The sequence below is a fragment of the Thamnophis elegans genome, chromosome 6, assembly GCF_009769535.1.
Source record: "Thamnophis elegans isolate rThaEle1 chromosome 6, rThaEle1.pri, whole genome shotgun sequence".
NCBI classification, from domain to species: domain Eukaryota; kingdom Metazoa; phylum Chordata; class Lepidosauria; order Squamata; family Colubridae; genus Thamnophis; species Thamnophis elegans.
In genome coordinates, this window is record NC_045546.1 from 78,969,752 (window position 1) to 78,985,327 (window position 15,576).

At 37.8% G+C, this 15,576-nt stretch overlaps 1 protein-coding gene across 1 annotated transcript; it reads right to left on the bottom strand.

The window, feature by feature from the left end:
* Positions 1-531: 531 nt before the first annotated feature.
* Positions 532-8,982, bottom strand: SNRNP48 (small nuclear ribonucleoprotein U11/U12 subunit 48). The gene is made up of 8 exons (XM_032220130.1): positions 8,876-8,982; positions 7,178-7,291; positions 5,751-5,811; positions 4,680-4,745; positions 3,087-3,275; positions 2,528-2,649; positions 1,531-1,652; positions 532-694 (listed from the first exon to the last, which is right to left on the bottom strand). Exons 1-8 carry the CDS (start codon positions 8,942-8,944, stop codon positions 532-534), a joined length of 906 nt encoding a protein of 301 aa, XP_032076021.1. The 5' UTR covers positions 8,945-8,982.
* Positions 8,983-15,576: the final 6,594 nt, after the last annotated feature.

The window sequence follows — 15,576 nt, forward strand, 5'->3', positions numbered from 1 at the left end:
TCCTAATCCATATATTCCCAACAGCCCTTTTTATATAAAAAAAAATACCACTGCCTATGTTATAGGCCAGTTGAAGTAAAAAGAAGGGAATAAATTCATGTAATAGTTTATTTTAACCTGGTCAACCTAGGAAACCAATGGGGAGTTTTGAAATTTGTTTTATTTTTAATTATTTTATGTCAGTATTTTTTTAGTACTTTCTCTGAAATAGGAGAAATTATGATATATAGAATTCCATAATTGTTATTTCTTTTAGATTATGTTGATTATTATGAAATCAACTTTTGTTATTAAAAAGTATATGGATGAGCTTATAATTGATTCTGGTATCATTGCTAATTTGATACATCTTTTGATTTAATATCTTGGGCAAGTATAGGAAGATATAAAGTCAATAGCTGGATGAAAATCACTGAAATTCTTTCCTACAAATTAACACTGAATGTAAACAGGTTTTAAGCATGTCCTACAATCCCAGCCTTTGATGTAATATCACTCTAGTTCAACACAAGTAGAGATCAAAGGTACTACTTACCTATCTTTTTTCCTTCGGGAATCTCTCTCTCTTTCTCGACTTCTTTTCCGTCTGCCTGGACTTCTGCTTGAATTCCTCCGATGTCGAGAATAATCAATATCTTTTGAACTTCCACAAGACTGTCTTGAATCAGCTGATGCAGATCTTCGCTCTTCCTTACTAAAGAAAAGACAGTAATTATGTCCTAGCTGTGATCTTGATCATTAATGTTGGGGGAGGGAATGAATGCTAATTTCTCCCGGTGAAAATTGCCACTAATGGCAAAACAATTAGCGGCACAGAATCACGTAAGTGGACTGGGCTTCAAAACCCAGCTGTATCACCATTGCTGTCAGAACTCAGCTGCACTAGAATTAACGGGAAATCAAGGGAAATGTCTACTACTGTATTGTTTGCTCCCTACTTTCATTTGAATTTTGTATTTCCATTTAAAGATGACAGTGCCTAGGAAGCTAGACAGTGAATACAGTTGTGTTTCTAATAAAATTTGAATTATGAAAAATCTTTCTGTAAAATATTGCAAGGAGGAAGCCATTATTCTTAACAAGTGTGATATTTAACACTACTTTCTGAGTGCCATTGTGCTTTGCAAAGACAACCTGCTTCTACCACTAACCATGACTCAATATTTAAACAAAGCCCTGCTTCTCACAAAATGCATTTGTAACTTCTCTTAATTATTTCACAACTATCAAACGACAATTTTATCTGTTGTCAATAACTGGCCAACAATCTAGTTCTAAGCAACAAAGGGATAGATGTTCTACAACTTTTACAAAATATAAAACCAGTAGCATCACTAAAGGAAATAGGCATTGGAAAGAGTGAAAATAAACTGAATTGGACACTGGGTATAGCATGATACCATGATATGCAGACCTAATCTGCACGTCAGTAATTCCAGTTTCATTTGAATTAACAGAGGAACAAAAGTACAATTTCTTAAGTTACTGCCAACTTAGAAAACAGCAAAGATTTGTCAATAATAATCATACCTTCCTGAAGACTTTGCTGAAAAAGTGGATTTTTCATCTTCATGAACCCCGATATTTCTGTTCTCCTCCTGCCAATGAGTGGTAAGTTCTTCCATGTGTACACCAATCACATCTCTGATTACCTGAGTATTCAGAAAAATTAAAATTGGACAAAATATTAATGTATGCCAGAACAGGCTAGATAATATTCAGATAGAAAGTCACCTTATGCAGAATGTCACTAATATGATCTACGTCAGGGGTGCCCAACTTGCGGCCCACGGGCGGGATGCATCACGCGCTGCCCACACTCACACCTGGTTTAGCGAAGGGGGGAAAAGTCATGATATGTCACATGACGATGCCAGGATGATGTGAGTTTCACACTCCCGGTCTATGTTTACTTTGCTTACATTCATTCCTTCAACCCATTTCTCTCCCCCTCCTTTCCTTTTGGCTACTGTTTTCCAGTTGTTATAAAATTATGTAAAATAATTGGCCCAATATAAAACAAAGGGAAAAAAGCATATGGAAAGTTCACCTAGCCGTTAATATTGTTAATGCATTATAATTAACTTAAGCAATTAAAATGCGTAAATTGAAAGTGAAAGTAAATATCTGCAAATGAAGAACTAAATATTTTAAACAACTTATAAAACAACTGTTTGAGAGAGAATCATTTATCCCTCCAAATATTTTCCTATTTTTTGCCATGTGCTGGCTATAGTTAACCATCCTACACTGAACTGGCAATAGTAAAAATATGAATTGCTAAATGTTACAATAATTGACACCAAGTATTCAAGGTTATAAACTTTTTAAGATCAGGCAAATTTAACTTATTGCAATGCATTAACTACATTGACAGCATGTTGACACTGATAGCCCCAACTCAACGATATTTTTGGAAAACAAGAGAATTTAAATATTCCTGCCTATTTAAGGTATTTCATATATAGATGTTTTTAAATTGAGAAGAAAATCATTTGAGGTAATATGATTCCCAAATCATACAGACCTCTGTGTAGGATTTTTTTGTTATATGAACATTCTTAGCTCTGTACGATTGCCGCCGTCTTTTATAATCCCGCATCTCCGCAAGAATTTCAAGATGAGATTTTGGACCTTTCTGGCCATCATCTAAAAGGGAAAAAGTATGCTGTGTTAGGAACAATAATTCCAGTGGATTTATTCTGTAATTTAAGTGCAAAAATGAGGGCTATATATGATAGAGCAAATGCCTGTAATCTAGACCACTTTAACTAGGAGGATTTTTCAAGATAACAAGTGAAGCAAATTAATGTCACACTGTCTCAGCAATAGAGGAAAGGGCTTGATCACCTGGTCCCAATGACAGGCAATAGCTAATGGGGGCAATTCAGGCCAATTTCTGTTCCATTAATTTTAATTCAAATTCATTAATCTGGGAATGCCAGTGTTATAAGAAAATAGGAAATACTATTAAGCATCCCACTTTAACAGAAAACAATGGATCCCTCAGCAAGAGACATTTTACATGTTTTGTAATTTTTAGATATAAAAAAGCATAGCTGTAAAAAATAATAATAATTCCAGACCTTGGTTGACTTTTGCTGCCAAATCTACAAACAGATCACTGTCATTTTCTGTCGCCTGAGATCTTGACCTCTGGTTCTTTGTCTCTGCAAGGACGTAATCGTAAATTGCAAGTCGGTCAGCTTGGGTCAGATCACAGATGTAACGCTTGTGGTTTTGTGGAACTTCTGCAGGCTGTGATGAATAAGTGCCTAAAATGTGAGAACAGTTTGGATCTATCAATCAAAACCAACACAAATAGCAATATTCTGAAGTTTTAGGTCGCAAATGGCCCGATGTAGACTGATACCAATTTGTGGAGTTTCCATGAAGCTACTGACTTCATTTGACCTATTACTACTATAATTAGAGTCCAAAAGGCAATTTACTCTTAGGACAAACTGGCAGTTGTCTAGGAAAAGGAATTGCCCAGAACTTTAGAATGTGAGATGTAATTTGGGGGCTGGGGGTGGGAGAGGGCTGTACTGTACCTTTAAATGTGATGCTGAGCTCACACTTAGAAAAATGGGAGTTAAAACTAAGATGAGAGTAAGTCCAAATAAATATTACATTTAAATAAAAAAATATTCCCATTTCTTTATTAAACTTCCTTCTTTCTCATATTAAAATTTATATTTCAGCAGCATTTTTTGAGGATTGGGGACTACACCCAATTTTAGAGGAACATAGTTTTCTTGTTCTATTGTAACTGGGGTTCTCACTATTTTTATAGTACATCTAATTGTCTCAGCAGGGCTAATAATATATTTGAAATCATAGTCCCCTGTTGTGGCCCAGCAGGAGCCGTTGGAGCTGCCACCAGACTCCAACAGCGAGGGGCCCTATGAGTCAGCTCTGGAGGATGTGGAGCACCCTGGACAGGGTTCCGACTCCGAGCAGGGCACAGAGAGGCTGGTTGGCTACCAGGAGGCGCCTGAGCCTTGGACCAGTGGGGAGGAGATAAGGGAGTGTGATCCGGACGTCAGGGAAGAGCCAAGGGTGTTGTTCCTAGATGCCTGGCACGGGAGAGCTACTAGGCGTAAGGAACAATTATGCAGTTAACAGGAGGTAATTGCACTCAGCTGGTGGTAATTAGGCTCCTCTCCAGACTATAAAAGGACTGCTTGTGCACACGCCCCTTTTGCAGAAGTCAACACAGGAACTAATGTTGGAGAACATTATGGTAAGCTTGGCAGGCTGGATTGTTGCCACGGTTTATCTGTGCTGGATTGCTGCCAAGGTTTGTCTGTGCCGGTTTGCTGCCAAGGACTTGTCTATTAATAAATTCCGTAAAGTATCTTTGGCTTGAAGTGGAATGAGGGGGGTCAGAACAGTCCCCACTTTGGATTTGGCAATGGGAATGATTTCTTAGGAATTAGGCTGCAAGTAGGCAAAACAGTGACTGACTCCAATAAAAGCAGAAAAAATTAGTAAGTTCCCAGAGAAGAGAAAATGAGATATTGAATAAGAGTTCTTTATATCAGACCATTATTCAGCATATGCAAGGGAAGTAAATAAAAATCAAATTTGTGTTCAGAATCTCAGTCAGTACCACAGTTTCTATACCAAGTGGATGTTTGTGGGCTCCCCAGTGAAAAATCTTAGCTTTCACTTACCTGGGCAACAATTTCCACACTCTTTGGCCATGGCTTTCTTAATAATGTCAAACTGTAAATCTTTATCTGTAGCAAAACAAAAGATAACACAGGAATGTTAAGAATACTTTGTAATCACTAAATGTATGCCTGAAAAATAGAGGCTATACTTTTGCATACTTTTACTACTGAGCAATGTTAACAATATACTCAGAAATTTGTACCATTGGAAATCATGTGTTTCTTTTTCTATAGTCATTTTTAATATTCCAGACTCATTGAATCTTATAAAATCAAGAGAAACTGACAGATTTTGAAAAAATAAGTCTTGGGGTAGACAAACTAATATTGTTCATATATCGTGTTAAGCCAGTGTTTTATCTATTTTTGATTGGAGTGTTGGTTTTCACTTATTATGGTGCAGCTAATTGTATCTTATTTAATTACCATTGTTAAGCAAGTTATAAAAAATAATTATCTCTTTTACAATACAAATAACTGCTCTGTAGATGATGATTCCAAACCTTGAAAATAAAAGCATTTTAAAAATGCAACTTGACGTGACCGCATCTGAGTTTAGAACCTTTTTTGGGGGGCAATAGTTAAGTGAATCACCATACTTATTAAACAAATGCTGCAGTCATTAAGCACATCCATTGCCTGCAACGAGTGTTGTTTTTGCCAGAAACCAGAAGTAAACAACGATTTACAGCAAAACAAAATGTAAATCATGGCTCACATGACTTGGGGATGCTGTAAACAGCTATAAATGCAGGCCATCCAAAATGCTCAGCATAGTAATAAGACGTGTGTGTTCAATTCCTAGTTGTACGGAAACCCTTGAGAGATCTGTGGTAACTTTGAACAGCTACTAAGCAATCTTTGTAAGTTGAGTATTACTTGTAGACAGCTCTTAAACATATATCCATACTTCATCTCTGCATAGAATCAACGTTTTATATTGACAGTACATATAGGATCTGGTCTGGTGTTTTTATTCTTGCTTCTAAAAATATCAACCAGCATTTGTTAGTACTTTATGTTACATTTCAGTACTGGTACTTTAGTATTTATTATCACATTCGTACTCACCCATTTGAACTTTAGGAATTTTGCCTTTGTCATAGAAAAAAGTAGAATCATACATTTCAGCCTAGGAGGCAAAATATATGTAAAATAATATTATCAAATGGAAATATAATTGATCAGCCAGCAGCCTTTGAAATTAATAGAAAATAAATAAGATAATATTCAAAGAGAGAAAAGTAGCAGGTAAACAAACCCACCATATTGGACTTCCCTGATAAAATAATTTTCTAATTTATCCTTATAAATCATCTTGTAGATCTTTAAAATTGGCACCTCAGCTCCAAAATTGTAGTAGAGTCATGTCCAGTTCTCACTCCCTTTATAATTTTTTACACTGGTGCATAGCACAAAACTTAAAATCATAAAGCAGAACTAGGACAGTCGTACTACCACCATTCAGTTCCATCTAGATACCATCCACAAATGCAATCAATGCCATTTCATTCACATACCCAACCCTGAAATCTACTGGAATCCCATTTCATTCAGATCCCTTTGAAGGAGCAAGGCAACCAACTTCTCAACAATCCTCCCTAAAATAAGAAGGTTGGAAACATGAAAAAAAAATTGTCCAAAACATGTTTATGCATGGCTTTGCAAGGAAGAGGTTGCCACTTTAAGCAATGCAGAACTTTAATTTTATATGCCAACATGTGTAGCCTTTGTGGAACCAATAAATTTTTGCCAGTAAAGATAGTGTTAGAAACTGATTTTATTGATCTTCATTATTATTTTTTTAAAGGTGTGACAAGATCCTTGGGCATTAAGAGAGTATAATGGTATCTATAGAAAGCATGATGTTTACCCCTTATCTAATATTGCAATAACCTTATCAATATAACTGTGGAAAGTATTTAAACTAAAATGTTATCTTTAAAAAAGTAATTAAAAACACTTTCTGAAACTAGCAGAAATGCTAGAATGAGGTAAAAGAACTGTGAGAGAGTAAACCAAAGGGAACAACAAAATAAGCACTGCCTATAATTGTTCTGTCATGTGTCTCTATGTAAAAGTGGATCACAATATACCAAATTAGAACCTGGTTGGTGGAAGCAAGTTTCTGAGACTATTGGAAGTCTTTTCTAAAACTTAACATTCGCAGCTATCAAATTCTCTTCCTCCATCATCTGGGCATCAGGAGAAAGTGAACAACGTGGGGTGGGGAGGTCTCAATGAGCTGTGCGTAGAATAGCCTTCAAGTGGCTCATCCATGACTTTGATTTTAGTATCTGTGTTAATTTGCTAATGGAGTTCTAACAGATTTTTTGCAGTAACAATTTTAGGGGGAAATAGTCTGGTGTCCATCTAACCGGTGTCCATTTCAAAAATCTAAAGCCAGCTTTGTTTTCAAAAGAAGATCAAATGTTTTCTTTCCATCCTCAAAATATGAACCTTTAAAAAAAAGGGGGGGGGGGACAGCAAAGCATTACCTCTTCCTCTTTAGAATATTCTAGTTTTCTCAATCTACAGGATCTCATATGTTTCTCCAAGGAAGATTTAGGCATTTGATGATTAGTATCATAAGGACAAGTCACTTTCTCACTCTGGAGAAAAAAAAAGAAAATAGGTTTTAGCATGAAGCACAGTGGCAAGACTTAGTAGACACGCTTGACAATAAAACATGATTTTCAATTTTTCATTTTCCCCATGCCTCATTTGATGAAATTATTAAGGTGCTAGAGTAAAACCCAGAGATTGCAAGTTCTAATCCTTCCTTAAGCACGAAAGCTTTGGACCAATCATTCTCTCGGCCCAATCTTCCTTACAAGGCTGCCTTTGTAGGCAAACAGGAGCTAACAATATTATTAGGTACAAAACCAGTGGGTGTCCTTTGGCCACTCACTCTCAGCACTAAGAAGACAATGGCAAGCCATTTCCAAAATCTTGCCAAGATATCTGTAGGGACTAGTCCAAACGAACAATGATTTGCAGGCACAATCCCCATACCCTAAAAATAAATATTAAAACTATCAGGAGAATTATTTTCCAGGAAACAAAGAAAGTAAGTTCCAGTTCTTCTAGATGAATGAAATGTTCAAGAGCGATTCCTAGCTCTCTCTCTCTTTTCCTCTCTAAGAGAACAAACACTTAGCAGATGGTTCCTCTAAGATGAACTGAACTCCTGATGAAAACCTAGGTAGTTTTCTTGGCAGCGATACACAAATGGTTTGACACTGTTAAATTCCAGGAATTTTTGTTTTAACCTGTTGGAAGAAATGTCCTTCTGGGTTCGGCTCCAAGTGGGGAAAAAGACACTGGAGACATGGAGGCTGCTTGGAAAGATGGTTTTAATGGTGGACAGGACCACGTGGCTGGAGCCCTGAACAGAAAAGGTGATCACATGCTTCTATGTTGGTGGAGAAGAGAAGGGAAAGCAAGGGAGGAAGAGCAGCTGAGTCCCTGGTTTTATGCCCTCTCTGGCCTTTGATCTTGATCTTGTATTCTGGTTGGTTGTCAGACTCCCATGGGGCCATGCAGGGTCAACTCTCTAGGCTGCGTTTTGAATCCAGGTTTGGTTGAGTTCTCAGATGCCATGTGGTGTGTTGGGTTATGCCTTAATCCCATCACTCTGGACCTGAAGGGGAGAACTCTTTATTATGTAAAGTGGACTAGCTCAGGCTTTAATGCCCATTGACAAAGTGGAGATGGGCAGAAAGCTGCAGGCAGCTATTCTGTCTTTTAAAACATGTTTCTTACTTTTTCACATCCAGAGAAATATTCTGCCTTTTCAATATTTCCTAGGATGTTTCATTTTTCTGGGAGAGGGCTGGGTGATCACTTCCTACAAACCATTGCCCCAAACTGGCTCTTTGTTGTATATATAGTAACATTAATGATTGCAAAATCACACTAGAAGCCCCAATATAACACTGCCGTATTTGAGCTGCAAAAAAACCCGAAGGATCCCTCGGTGGCAGTCGAGGAAAGCATCCAATCCTGTCTCAGGCTGGACCAGATCTGCGCAGGCAATTCTGCAAGAGGTTTTTCAAAGAGTGTTTGGTGCACTGCACGCAAGTGAATAAAAGCTCTTGCTGAAATGTCTATTCTTCCTCGTTCCCCGGGCAGAGGGGTTAACCCAGCTCCCTTGGGGACGACCCTGACCTGCCGCCGTCCGAAGAGAGCCTTACCGGGATCCCAAACCAGAGCGAAAGCGGAGGAAGGCGCTTCTCCCCCGGGCCGTCTGTCTCGGCAGCCATTTTGGAACAGGGCACTCCCGCTTCAATTTCGCCCCGATTCAAGAGGCGACGCCATCTTCACTTCTGGCAAGGTAACGTCCTGACTTTTGAACCTGGAAAAGGTATATTAGAGGTATCTAGGAGACCGTTTCATTGTCAATTAATTATTTATTTTTTTAACAAAAACACTTTTAAACCGAAGGCAGCTTTTAATAATAACTAAGAAACCTGGCCCGGTTTCAAAACATCCCGCGGTGGAGTCTCGCGATATTTCTCCGCTGCGCCCGACCGTGAGAGAAATGGAAGGTGCGTCCGCCTTAAGGGCGCCCCCTGCAGTTGGAGGACTAAATTAGTGCCAGCAGAGTCAGAATGGTCCTTGGCAAGTGAAGCATTTCCGATGCATGAAACGCCCGGTCATTTTTCTTTCTCGAGATCTAAACGGGTTTAGTTCCACTAGTTACGTAATAACAAGATTAACGCTTGTTTCCTGTTTTTTGTGGTATCTTTAACCGTCGCTCAATTTTTACCTCGAAGTAAAAATTTTCTCTATAGAGTTTTGAGGCTGAATGCAATCATTTTTTTAACTTAAGCAACGTCCATTCTTAATACTAACCCCCCCCCCCAATTTTTTTCTCTTATTGGACTATAAATGAAAGCAAATTAAGGGTCAAGAAATGTATTTTTAAAAAAGGATTAATACACATATAGCTTCTCTTTAAATCATATCTGTCTGCCTTATACAAGCCTCTTGTTTATGCCAAGTGCCTAGATTCCCCCCCCCCCCCAATATTTATAGAGGCAATGAATGTTAAACCCATCCTGTTAAAAATGCAGTATAGATGCAAATTGTATTCACTGAATTCTAGAGATGTGGGAGGGCTGAGGTGCAGGGAGAGAGAGAGAATCAAAGGGAGAGAGAGAATCAAATGTATTTTTTTAAAAAATGATTAATGCACATATAGCTTCTCTTTAAATCATATTTGTCTGCCTTATACAAGCCTCTTGTTTATGTTCAGTGTCTAGAATCCCCCCCCCCCCCAATTTATAGAGGCAATGAATGTTAAAACCCTTCCTGTTAAAAATGCAGTAATGATGCAAATTGCATTCACTGAATTCTAGAGATGTTGGGGGGGGGGCTGTGGTGCAGGGAGAGAGAGAGAATCAAAAATAGTTGCACAGCACATATTGCCACAACAAACAGAAGATGTGAATTAATATGTTGCCATACCAGTGTATAGTGTAATATTAAGAGAGCTAGTGTTTAAAAGCACCAGGCTGAAAAGAAACCAAGAGATTTGGGTTATCTACAGCCACAGTGCCAACCTATTGGGAGTGCGCCAGATGGAGAATTATATTATTTTGATTATATTTATTTTTTATTTATTTATTTATTTATTAGACTTATATACCGCTTCGTAGGGCTTTCAGCCCTCTCTAAGCAGTTTACAGATTTTTTTAGCAAATTGAGTTAGCAACTTGCCCCCACAGTCTGGGTCCTCATTTCACCCACCTCGGAAGGATGGAAGGCTGAGTCGACCTTGAGCCGGTGAGATTTGAACCGCTGAACTGCAGATAACAGTCAGCTGAAGTGGCCTGCAGTACTGCACCCTAACCACTTATAGTGTTTTTGACATGGGCAATATACTTGTACCCAATTGTCATATACTCAGGGTACTTGATAATTGGAGATGAGGAAATTGCACTTCTGCCCACAAAAAGAACACGGAGAGGGGCGATTTTATGAGTGGCTTGAAAAAAAGATATAAATAGAAAGAAAAAAGCAACAAAACATGAAATAAATATCACAGACGGCACAAGATTAAATTAGGGGGAGGGGAAATAAGAAAATATCAAAATGTATAAATATACAGGCAGAAAAATGATATGAATTGACAAATGTTAAATAGAAATTATAAGAATGTATATCTAAGAATGAATTTGAAAGGAAAAAAACTTTTTACAAAAAAAAACATGAACAATGATACGAAAAGAAAATGTCTTTAGGAAGTAATGGAAGCTCACTCCCATTGTGAGCTGTGAATAACTACTAATATGGATTACTGATATTCTGATAATGAAATCAATGTGAACTAAGCATGAACTATATATCAGGCACAAAATGAATTTGAAAAGAAAACCTAACAAGCCAAAACTGTACAAATGAGATGGAATATATGACCTTCTAATTAGCTAAATACCTTCTTAATTAGCTACAATATTTATGTGTTTTAAATGTTACATGAGAGTCTCTTGGAAGATGGAAGGATAATCTTTGAAGTCCAGCTGAATGAGTCAGGAAAAAATTCCTAAGGCAGACCTTATTAATGAAGGGATGAGGTTTTTTATTATATTTAAATGTAAGCATTAATTTCTCATGTGATTTATATTATTTAACAGCACTTGTTCGCATGCACCATCCTTTGGCTCTCTCAAAAAGAGTGTCTTTATATTTAATTTTAGCTCCATTTTAGTTCCATATTTTCATTGTGAATTTAATTGTTGCATTTATTAAGTCAGGACCATATACTTCAGTAGCATAATGCTACATCTTGTCATTTTTAGAGCACAAAGTAAATAACTCATATGCTAGATTAATTCTTTAAAATCAAAGAGTGCCTTTCTTTTCAATTTCATAGGATTATCTTTTTTTGCTCTACCTCAAGTTCCATTAAGCCAAAGAATTTCATGAGTTAAAAAATTCCACATTTTAGAAATTTAATTCAACATCACATTGAGATCCGTAAATATTTCTTCCTAAAATTGTTAACTTACATATTAATCAAATAATAAAAGTTAAAGCATTTTTTCAACCTTGGCAACTTTAAGATGTGCAGATTTTAATTCTCAGAATTCCACACGTCATAAAGTAGCTAAGATTGAAAAAAAATTAAAGCATTTTCATATTGCTAAAATCCATTTTATTTATCAAACTCTCGGCCTGTGGGCCGGATGTATCACACGCTGACCATGCGTGGCCCCATTTTAACAAAAGGGGAAAAGTCATGATACATTACGTGATGAAAACGTGATGCTGTGAGTTTGACACCCCTGATCTATTTTAACCCATTCCTTGAGGGAAATAATTGACCCAAAAGAATATTTCATTTTAAAATCATAAGTATATTTTACGTTTTTAGTAAATGAATCCATTTATTTTCCAAAATTGGATATTTCATTTCTTCCTTTCACAGATCAAATATTTAAATAAAATAAACTTTCATTTAATGTCTTAACATCTTATCAAACTGAATAGTTGAACTTTCAAGTTCAGCATCTCTTAGAGAAGCTAAAATTATAGGTATTTGGAGGCTGCCATGTATCTAGATCATACTGTTTAGTCAATATTTGTTTCAATTGTAGTAAATTGTCCAATAGATACTGAAGGCAAGTCAAACTACAGGGCGGGGCATAACCTTTTCCTAGGGGGTCACAGCAACACTTGTAATAACAACACAAATAATTCATACACCATTCGAAAGCCCATCAAAAACTGAATTGAATGAGCTATTAAATGTTAAATTTGCTTTAAGAATGGCTGGAAAATTCGATTCGGAAGAACAAAGGATCATTGACAGAATAAAATGCATTGCCTTTCGAGAGGCTCGCGATGCTGGAGCGACGTTTATCAATCGAAAATGGATTGCAAACAAATTGAAACGTCATCCGGATTGGGTTACTGATAATTGGAACAAAACAGCCCAAGAATGTTTCACAAAATTTGGAGAAGGGCGTCCTCTGCAACTGTCCCAAGAAAGCAAAGCCATCATTGCAACTGGCAGTCGCAAACAACGAAAAGGAAACCGAAAAGTGGCCCAAGAAATCCTTCAAATTCGTGGAAAACGAGTTGATCAAAGGACAATCGGCCGATATCGAGAACGAGAAGGTTTGAAGCCATTCCACGTCATTTGCAAACCATTGAAAACTCAAACACACGTTCAAGATCGGCTTTGGTTGTGTGATTGGTTGTCTGAATGGACCGAGGAAGATTTTCTTCATTTGGTGCCATCTGACGAATTCTTCGTTTATGCCATTCGAAAACCGAATTTCCAGAACGATCGAATTTGGGCTAAAGACGTCGACGACATCGCCAAACATGAACGATATCGACAAATCGTTCGCAATCCGACTTGCATCGGGATTTTCGTCATTTTCACAGCCAAGAAACTGCATTGGGTTTTGAAGGATAAAGGGGAATCCTGGGATGGCAGTTATTTCCGTGAGAAAATTTTATTGGAGAATGTCATTCCATTTCTCAGTGATCCAGACAATGTCTTGGTGGTTGGTGAGGCTGTCTTTCTTCATGACAAAGCTCCTTGCATGCGTGCAAATGCGACTCAGCAATTGTTAAAGGAAAACAATGTCGAATTTTGGGGCAATGACGTCTGGCCGGGAAATTCGCCAGATCTCAATCCGGCAGAGAACATTGGGGCCATAATTAAGGATGAAGTGGAAGCTCTGATGATTCAGGAGCAAGGTCAAAATTGATATTCGGTTGAAACTTTGAGAATGAATTTGGAAACTGTGTTGAAAAATCTGGAAAATCGAACGGAACTGTTTGAAGATTTGTTGTGTTCTTATCCACCTCGTTTGAATGCTGTTCGAAGGGCTAATGGTGGTCATACTGACTATTAAATCGTGTCAATAAACTCAGTTTTTGATGGGCTTTCGAATGGTGTATGAATTATTTGTGTTGTTATTACAAGTGTTGCTGTGACCCCCTAGGAAAAGGTTATGCCCCGCCCTGTATAAAGAGAGTCCTGATAGTCCTCATTTAGAAACAATTTGCAATTATGACAGTGATGAAAAGTAACTTTGTCACCAATCTACACATTTACAACTTTAGTATGTCTGTAAAGCAAAGGAAAGCTGAAGTAAAATCATAAACAGTTGTAGTTTCACTTACTACTTCGCTTAACCACCGAGTATTCAGTCCCAACTGTTGTCAGATATGATTTCAAAATCTTTTAAAAAAATATTTAAACATTAAAAATCAATCAATTAAAAGTATTCATTCCTTGTTTAGCTCAAGCATTCCAATAAAATATTTTTCTGCTATTCCTATATCTGAGTCTCCTTACAACATCTACTTCTCATGCGATCCAGATCAAATCATAGATGTGTAAAAATCTTTCAGAGCAGAAAATAAAAGAGACTGATTTAGTACAGCATGACCCTGGTTTTGGTTACTTTATGTAAAGAGAAAGGCATTTTTAAACTATATATAGCTAGCTTAGAGTTGCAAAGGAGTTGAAAGAATTATGCTTGGAAGGAAATGAGAGATGATAGTGAGCCAGTAGCAGCTTTATGCTGGCCAGATTCTTACAGATCAGTGAAAAATTAGAAACCTGAGAAATAAAGTTTATTGTCCATTTATTGATTTACACATCCAGGGTATAAGAGGCTTTTTTTAGGATATTATACATGAATATCCAAAATGAAATAAGTCAATGTAGCCCTGATAAAAGAAATGTCCTTCTGGGTTCGGCTCCAAGTGGGGAAAAAGACACTGGAGACATGGAGGCTGCTTGGAAAGATGGTTTATTGGCGGACAGGACCACATGGCTTGAGGTCCTGAACAGAAAAGGGGATCACATGCTTCAATGTTGGTGGAGAAGAAGAGAAGGAAGGACTGAGATGCTGAGTCCCTGATTTTATCCCCTCTCTGGCCTTTGATCTTGAGTTTGTATTCTGATTGGTTGTCAGACTCCCATGGGGCCATGCAGGGGCAACTCTCTAGGCTGCGTTTTGAATCCAGGTTTGGTTGAGTTCTCAGATGCCATGTGGTCAGTTGGGTAAAAGGCCAATATTATCATGCCTTAATCACACACCCCCTGGAGATGAAGTGGAGAAGTCTTTATTATGTAAAGGGACTATCTTGGCCTTCTTAATGGCCCCATTGACAAAGTGGGGATGGGCAGGAAGCTGGAGGCAGCTATTTTGTCTTTTAAAACATGTTTCTTTCTTTTCACATCCAGAGAAATATTCTGCCTTTTCAATATTTCCTAGGATATTTCATTTTTCTGGGAGAGGGCTGGGTGATAACTTCCTACAGCCCAATTCTGTGCCAGCTATGCTTTAACAAACAATTCCTCCAAGTAAGGTAATGCTGAGCCTTTACTAGGCTTCCAGAACTAACCCTAACCCTTTGTTTGAGGTTTGAGGTTTGAGGTTTTATTGGGATTTATATGCCGCCCTTTTCCCTGAGGGGACTCAGGGCGGCTTACAACCACAGGGGAGGGGAAGTGCAAGGTCAAAACAAACACTTTGTGAACAAAAGAAAAATAATAAAACACAACTTTCATTCAGCAATCAAACACTCGGGCGGGTAATTGGAAGCCTATCCCCAGGCCTGCTGGGAGAGCCAGATCTTGAGGGCTGCGCGGAAGGTCTGGATCGTGGTGAGGGTGCGGATCTCCATGGGGAGCTCGTTCCATAGGGTCGGGGCAGCAACAGAAAAGGCTCTCCTCCGTGTGGTCGCCAGTCGACAGTTTTCCTTTCCTCCCCTCCTCCTCCCTTCTTTCTGCTCTCTTCCCCCTTTAAATGTACACATATTGTTTGATGTTTTATTTTGCCATTTCTTTGTTATAATTGGTTCAACAATAATTGTATTAATCCAACAAACACTAACAGCGCTTCAGTAAATATTAGACTTA